This window comes from Miscanthus floridulus, chromosome 4, assembly GCF_019320115.1.
Source record: "Miscanthus floridulus cultivar M001 chromosome 4, ASM1932011v1, whole genome shotgun sequence".
Lineage (NCBI taxonomy): Eukaryota > Viridiplantae > Streptophyta > Magnoliopsida > Poales > Poaceae > Miscanthus > Miscanthus floridulus.
The window spans coordinates 95,071,538-95,079,614 of NC_089583.1; the positions used below are offsets into that span (position 1 = coordinate 95,071,538).

The following is an 8,077-nucleotide window of genomic DNA, read 5'->3' on the forward strand; positions in this document are numbered from 1 at the left end:
AATTGAATGAAACTTATTACTGTCTGGAAGAAAGATATAGGAAACACGTGTAGTTTTTTATATATACTTGGAAGAAAGATATAGGCTGACAGAGGAAGTACACGTATATTAGAAAGGAAGGGTCCGTCTAGTACAGGGGATGTTTGGCTTCTCCTCCTAAACTTAGACTCATTATAAAAATAATTGCACAGCTTGCGACTAATTTGCGAGAAGAATCTTTTAAGCCTAAGGCCCCGTTCGCTTGTCTTAAAAATGGCTTATTCGGCTTCTTTTTTCAGCCGGAACAGTATTTTTCTCTCACAACAATTCAGCCGGAACATTGTTTTTCTGCCAGTTTCAGCCAAGTTTCAGACTAGCGAACAGGGCCTAATTAGTTCATGATTTGACAATGTAGTGCCATAGTAAACCTATACTAATGATGGATTAATTAGACTTAATAAATTCGTCTCGTGGAGTACTGACGGATTCTGTAATTTATTTTTTTATTAGTATTCGAACACCTCATACGACATCATCGCGTTACACCTCCTAAATTTTAGTCACCGGATCCTAACACCCCCTAACAATGCACAGTGTAGTAGTGCTGCAGCACAGTAGCACACAAGTATCACCCGCGGTTTAGCGGTTCTGTGGGATTTGGCATTTTGCTTGGGGTGAGGGGCACGTGACCCGCCTCTCACCAGCAACGTAACAACTACTTGATGCACGTAGTTGATGGGACCATGCCCTCTCTTCTCCACCCCCACTCTAACAAAACCTATGGATTCCCAATGAAGAGCTCTACACATCTTAGCCTGCATTCTCACTTATCATGAGCAAGAACAACCGTGAGGAGAGAGAGAGAAGGGGGATGGATGGAAACAGTGGTGCACACCATGTCTAGTGCAGAAAAAGGGGGGTAGTGCACTGTTGGCTCATGTGCTATCCTCCATGTGTTGGCAATGATTTTCCATCTTGGAAGGGTGTATTACGATGCATCCAGGCCTCGTTTAGATGCTGAAAAAATTTCAACCCGATGAATAGTACCACTTTCGTCTTATTTGACAAATATTGTCCAATCGTGGATCAACTAGGCTCAAAAGATTCATCTCGTGATTTCCAACTAAACTGTGTAATTAGTTATTTTTTTTACCTACATTTAATACTCCATGCAAGCGGCTAAAAATTGATGTGATGGAGAGAGAGTGAAAAAACTTGGAATTTTGGTGGCATCTAAACAAGGCCCCAGTAAGGACTCACTAGTACTAAGCTGCTGACTGTGTTATGTTTATTCCCCCAGGCAATGAGGCGTAGTAGAAAGAAACAAAAGCAGAGACACGCTTAGTTGTTACTGCTGCCGCTACTGGGGGGTGGGGCCATGGAAAAAGGGCACGGGAGGGTGGTACTGAATGCATTTTGCTTTAGAATCTGTCACGTCTCATGTTTTCCCCTACTCCCATTTCCCAAGCTGCTGCGGTACAAACAATGAGTGTAATCATTAGCGAGAATTCCACACCCTTTCTTTGAGGAGCAAATGAAAAGTGCCGGGGCGCTAGCATCCCGTTCTTTTGTCTTCTCACACTGCTAAACTTTGTCCTAGACAGAGCCCCACTTTCAGTCCCCTGAGACGTGCCTGCTGCCGTTGCCCGCCAACGTCATAATTCTTGCTTTCTACTACCAGCCGGTTAAAACACCACCTGGTCTGAAATTCTGTTCTGGCGCTACGGCATCGATAAATCTTTTATAAAACACTTCAGTTTTCTTAGTCAGGTTCAAGATCACTTTAGAGTAGTAATGATGCTTCAGGTTAGATAAATTGCTTGGGACATTTAAATATCATATACAGTATCAATCATCCGAAATTCTCTCTAGCTCCGATTCTGCATTTTGAGTTTGACGTCGTCGTTTTCTTTCTCGGAAAGTAGCCCTGTTTTTACCAGATTCCAGTGCTGCATGCCATCCTCATCTATCACCAGCTAGAGACGAGAGTAAGGGTCTGTTTGGTTCTCTAGTCACTTCTAAAAATCATGTCATATCGAATGTTTAGATATTAATAAAGAGCATTAAATTAGATTAATTACAAAACCAATTATATAGATGGAGGCTAATTTCTGAGACGAATTTTTTTAAGCCTAATTAATCTATTATTAGCATATGTTTACTGTAGCACCATGTTGTCAAATCATGGACTATTTAGCCTTAAAAGATTCGTCTCACAAATTAGTCACAAGTTGTGTAATTAGTTTCATAATTAGTCTATATTTAATACTCCATACATATGTTTAAACATTCGATTTGATAGGAATCATGCAGTAACCAAACAGCCTAAGTAGCTAGAGAAGCAGGCGACCAACTATGCATATATAATGCATCTCTCACAACTAGGCATGCAGCACCACCGGACATTGACTCAGCCAAGCAACAAGCTGAGGGCACGCGCATTTTGGTACCATCTCCTCGCAACCAGCCAGACTTACAGCCATCAACAGCAGCAGTGGTCCATGAGATCAAGATCTCGTTCCGCTAGCTGCTATTCCCTCACAAAGTAAAACGATCGATCGCCAGTATTGGACTGTGGCTTTGTGCTTCTGTATTTTCGAGCTGTAACGGCCGGGATGGTCTTGCTCTGGTCTTAAAAAAAAAGGAACGCGAATGAAGAACTGATGAAACCCCCGTTTTTTTGTTTCAAACATAATGAGCCCATTTCTTCCAGAAAGGGCCCAGAAAAAATATCGATAGAGACCAAGACGATGAGGGGACGATGCAAAGTTATTTTGTACACAGATTTGTTGTTCAGAGCAAATTAAAATATATAGGACTATTCAGTATGCTTGCAGTATGAGATGCCTGATACCATCTATCCACTAGGTTTCCACGCGTTTCACGAGCATTAGTATGGTCTATTATTAACAGGTAGAGTATTCAACCCAAAATGTTTGGATAAACCAGGCTGCATAAAAAATGAACATATGCTGATATACACTATTCAGTCCACTCCAAAGAGTGGGCACTCTCCTCAAAAGAAATGTAAACAGCGTGACAGATTTTGTTTAAAACAAAACAGCGGCTGACAAGTCCAACCAGTACTCCAAGTGTAATTCAATGGACCTCCTTTGCTAAGCTACGTACTTTGCGGAATTTGTATGCAAGATTAAACGGATAATCAGAATCAGCAAAGATGACCCCCCCCACCCCCCCAATAGATTTAGCATTTGGACGACTTTTAAAAACAAAATTTATAAGTTAAAAAGTGTTCAACATTCCCAGTTTTCCGGGTCCATCAAACATGGAAACAGAAGGGGCATTTTCATTCATCAGAAATGCAAAAAGAGAAACATAACTGAAATGCTAGGACCAACAGGATGACATGCACACCTCACGGTAAAACGGATGCTAACCATGATATAGGATGTTATATATAGTAGAAAAATGTGTGGTCAAACATATTTTTAATTCACTATCATCAGCTTGTTTTATAATCTCTTTTCCTATCGTTTAATAAAAATTGCTGGCAAAACTCTTTCGAAAAAAATTCACTGTCATCAGGATATTATCGTTGAACTATACAGTTTTGGAAAGACCAGGAGAAACATATGTCATTATCATAAATCATTTCAGGCAGTTGTTGGAATCTATATGTTCTTGAAAATGATCATGTTTTAGAATTGAAATATAAAATCTGCAATCAAAATTCGAGGTGAGAAACTTACTATCCTATTGAACAGACAACAAAGCCATAAGCCAAAGCTACTTCTCAGATAAATGCAAAGTCCCTAACAACCACAAAAAGCATCAAATCATCTTAAAATTATCTAGTAGAACTACACCACGTTAGGGATTAAAAGGCATCGTGATGGGTGTGTTTTAGATTGTTCTTTGCAAAAAGAAAAAAGTGATACGAGCAAAATGACTCAGAGGTGAAGGTAAGTTCTAAAAAATAACAAGAGTTTGCATTTGTTTGTTCTCTACCATAACTAGCAGGATTAATGCTGATCTAGCTGAACCGAACATTGAACCCACCAAGGTGCACAGGAAGTGAGATTTACAGTGTAATTTTGTGTTGACAAGAATATTTGAAACAGTTTCAATTTGGAATGGAGCTAAAAATACATCCTACAAAACACTAATCTGCTGGAAGAATCCCATAGGTTATATTTGACAATCAATAAAACACTAACTAGCAACTGAATCTTCATAGCCACCAATTGGTACTCAAGATTTGAAACAAACAATATAGGGCCATGTATGTCTTGTGATATTTTGATGAACAAACTATTTATTTAATCTATCATATAACCCAGTTCACTACTCTAACAGCAATGATAATAACATCACATGCAGGAAGAAAAAGTTTGAAGCCATCAAATTACCAATGCTTTTGCGTATATTGAGTATAGACGTGCGTGCGTGTGTGTGTGTGTGTGTGTGTGTGTGTGTGTGTATACATATCCTTTACATGAGATTGGGCAAGGACTTAATTGAAGCATCATCTATTTTCTTTCACATGCAATTGAAACCTTAGTTTTAGCAAAATGCAGCGTTAGTCTAGCAACCATTTCTCATGTGGTAGCATGAAAAATAATATAGTAATTTCTTTGTGAGAAGACCAATGCATTGCAGAAGTTAGAAAAGCTATATGCCCAAACAAGCTAATCCCCTGTGGAGCAATAGTAGGAATCGAGGATGCTGTGGAAAAGCCATGAAAATAAATAAATATTCTGGACCTGACGCGATGGGATCAACGAGGAAACAAGATCATGTCAGAGACGAAGAACACGAGAATGTGCGAGCCCTCGTCTCCAGATCTCCCCAGAGTTGCTACACTAGAAACATAAAAAAAACTCCCTGAATCAAACAAGGGATCGGCGCATGGCTCGATCGGTCACAGCTTCCAATCATCGGATCATTTTGTCTCTCTCCCATGAGCATATGATGACTCCTCTCTCTCCTCTCTCTCTCTCTCTCTCTCACACACACACACACGTCTAACCACAGGCAATACTTAACTCGACACGATATCAAGGATTCACGAGCTACCAATTAAAGCCAACTAGGTTTCTAGGGCTCAGCTTTTGAAGAGCAAAGGTGCAAGTAGTAAAGCAAAGGGGTCTCTCCTTATGGAAGACACATGCATGCATAGAAGCTACATGGCGAAAGATCAAAGAAGCATTAGCATCATTTTTTGCTTAACACTGAGCAAAACCGTACCACACCAACAACAAGAATTACCAAAACCATCAGCGAGAACAGTGCAAGAAACCCATCTCAAATGTCTCATCAAGGTCCATCAACTGTCAGATTTTAGCCATTTGCAGCGACTGAGTATATTGCTACTCACCCCATCAAATGATCTCAAGAAGCAAACAAGTCTAACCCGCGCCTAAGCTAGCTAGGCTCTAGAAGGAACATGAATTTATGCATCTCAATAAGAGGCTAAGAATTCAGGAAGCTAACGAAATTGACAGATCGAGCGAGCTGGAGATGGAGTCGTGATGTCGTTACACAGCGAGCGAGACGGCTGCTGGCGAGCGAGCTGAGCCGCCGGTCACTGTCTCGGGTGGCCGTGGAAGAAGGGCGCGCCGGCCGGGAAGGCGGCGTATGGTCCGGGCGTCGGGTACGGGTCCATCACCACAGCCGATGACACGATGACATTGCCCACGCCGCCACCGCCGCCTACTTCGCCAGCGGCTGTCGTGCTAGGAGGCGATCCGTCCCCGGCGTGGCGGAAGTGGTACTCGATGGCGCCGCCGCCGCCGCTACCAGTGGCAGGCAGGCCGTGAGGTCCGACGTCGTGAAGGATGCCCTTGAACACGTGGCCGCCGATGCTGACGGTGGTCTGGTACGCGACCTCCGCCTCAGCCTGGTCGACCGGCCCCAGGCGCACGCACCGGAACACCGCCTCCGAGCTCACCTCCCGTGGGAACCTCTCCGCGACCGTGACCATCTGCTGATCCCCTGCAAGAGCGTACGTGGAAGCACCGGAATACAAGACAGAAGAATTTTGTCATGAGATGCGATTAGACGAGGCGGAGCGCGCGCAAGGCGCAAGCAAGCAAGATGATGATGATAAACGTGCATGATTGCTATCGTTCGTACCCGAGGACGTGGTCGGGGTGGCGACGGAGAGGCGCGCGCGCGGGCGCTTGGTGTGGTCGCGGGACGGGCCGGCGCCCGCGGTGGTTGTGGCGGCGGCGGACGCCGCGAGCGCGGCGAGCTGCTGCTGGCGGTCGCGCCTCTTGGCGGCAGGGACCCAGGTGGACTTGACGTGGGTGCCGCAGGTGAAGCCGCGGCTCTTGCAGCAGGTGCGGCAGCGCTGGTGCACGCAGTCCTTCTTGGCCTGGTTGCCGCAGTCCTGGCAGCTGACCCCGCCGCCGCCGCCGCCGCCGCTTCCCCCGCCGCCCCTGGCGCCGCGCGACGACGACGACGACGCGGCGCCCGTGAACGAGGGCGCGGCGCCGGGTGACGGGTCATCGGAGAAGCGGATGATGTTGGAGGTGTAGAACGGCTGCTGCTGCTGCTGCTCGTGCTGCTGCCATAGCTGCAGTCCCGCCCCCGCGCGCGAGGCGTAGAGGAAGGACGCGGCGTCGGAAGGGTGCACCGGCGGGACAGACGACGCGGGGAACTCGCGACTGTGGCCTCCTCCACCTAGAGGGAACGACCCCGCCATGCGCCCAAGTCCATAGGCCGCCGTGCCGTGCGCCGTGCCCGGCGAGGTGAAGGTGAAGCTCAGAGAGAGCCTGCCTCCCTGATCTCTCCCTCCCTCGCGGCCTCGCTCTACAGACGGCTGCTCGTCGTCTGTGCTCTGGGCGGCGTGCTCATGCCCCGCGCTCTGCGACGGATTAAAACCTGCGTGCTCGCAGCCGAGCGGTGTGGTTTGTGGTGCCGGCGCGCGGCCGGAGTTAAGACGGTGAGGCGACAGAGAGGACCTGCCACGCCGCCATCAGCCTGCGCGCACCTAAACTGCCATTTATTGCCTGCCTGCCGCTCTCTCTCTCCTCGCTTCTCCTTCTCCTTCTCCTTCTCTATCTCTATCTCCTTTCCGCACCGCGAGAGACAGGCACCACACCAACACGGCAGCGCGCGGCCGCTGTGGGCTGCTGCTGATAGTAGAGAGAGAGAGAGAGCACGTATGGCCTAGCTGGAATGGAATGTGCTGGAGCCTGGAGTGCTACCAGCAAGCAAGGATTGCCGTATGATGATGGTGGCGTGCTCCAGAATTCAGTCCCTGCGTCTGCATGCATGTTTGTATCTGCCTGCCTGCCCATCTCTCTCTCTCTCTCTTTCCCTGGTGGTCAATGCAATATTCAAAAGCTTCAGAGCCATCTCATCTATCTATACGTACGCAAATGCCGGAAGCCGGAACAGAGAAAATCCAGTGGCAAAATCGTTGTTTATCACCATCCAATCCATCGGCACGGTCTTCTGCTGCTCCGGCGCTGCGTTGTTTGCTTGCGCAGTTGCGCCTTGGCGCGTCCCACCGACACGGGCGGCGCAGGGCGGCCCAAGCACGCACACGCACCCCGCCGTCAAGACCGGGAAACACGGGAGCTGCTTTTGCTGCCGTCTTTCGTGCGACGGACAGCTGCTTTCAATCCAGTGCAGCAACAAAAGCTCACATCCCTCCCGGGCGCCGGCTCGCCCACGTTCGCCAAAGTGCTCCTAAAATTTTTCAAGATTCTTCGTCATATCAAATCTTTAACACATGCATGAAACATTAAATATAAATAAAAAATAAAACTAATTACACAATTTAGACGAAATTCACGAGACAAATCTTTTAAGCCTAATTAAACTATGATTAAATACTAATTGTTAAATAACAACGAAAATGCTACGATACTATTTCCCAAAATATTTCGCCACTAAACAAGGCCAAAGCTGAAGCTCGCGGCGCCGAGTCGGACACGGCGACACCGGGTCAGGCAGGCAGTCCAACCCCAACATGCGCGATCGATCCACTTCGCGCGCGGCGGCCGGCGGGTCATCCTCCTCGTCGTCCTGGTTGGGCGGGTCGCGCTCCATCCACGCGCTTGTCTTGTCGTCCTCCTCCGTTCCGTTTTATGCAAGTCGTCTTGCCGCGGCGCAGGCACGCTACGAA

At 47.2% G+C, this 8,077-nt stretch overlaps 1 protein-coding gene across 1 annotated transcript; it reads right to left on the reverse strand.

Annotated features, from left to right (window-relative positions):
* Positions 1-5,234: 5,234 nt before the first annotated feature.
* LOC136552182 (protein SHORT INTERNODES 1-like) lies at positions 5,235-7,104 on the reverse strand. Its single transcript, XM_066543720.1, has 2 exons — positions 6,076-7,104; positions 5,235-5,934 (listed from the first exon to the last, which is right to left on the reverse strand). Exons 1-2 carry the CDS (start codon positions 6,644-6,646, stop codon positions 5,525-5,527), a joined length of 981 nt encoding a protein of 326 aa, XP_066399817.1. The 5' UTR covers positions 6,647-7,104; the 3' UTR covers positions 5,235-5,524.
* Between the last annotated feature and the right edge of the window lie 973 nt (positions 7,105-8,077).

Excerpts from the sequence above, each read along its gene's own strand:
- LOC136552182 (XM_066543720.1), bottom strand. The coding sequence starts at position 6,646 with ATGGCGGGGTCGTTCCCTCTAGGTGGAGGAGGCCACAGTCGCGAGTTC. Across the intron at positions 5,935-6,075 it reads CACCCCGACCACGTCCTCGG|GGGATCAGCAGATGGTCACG; the intron begins GTACGAACGATA and ends ACGCTCTTGCAG.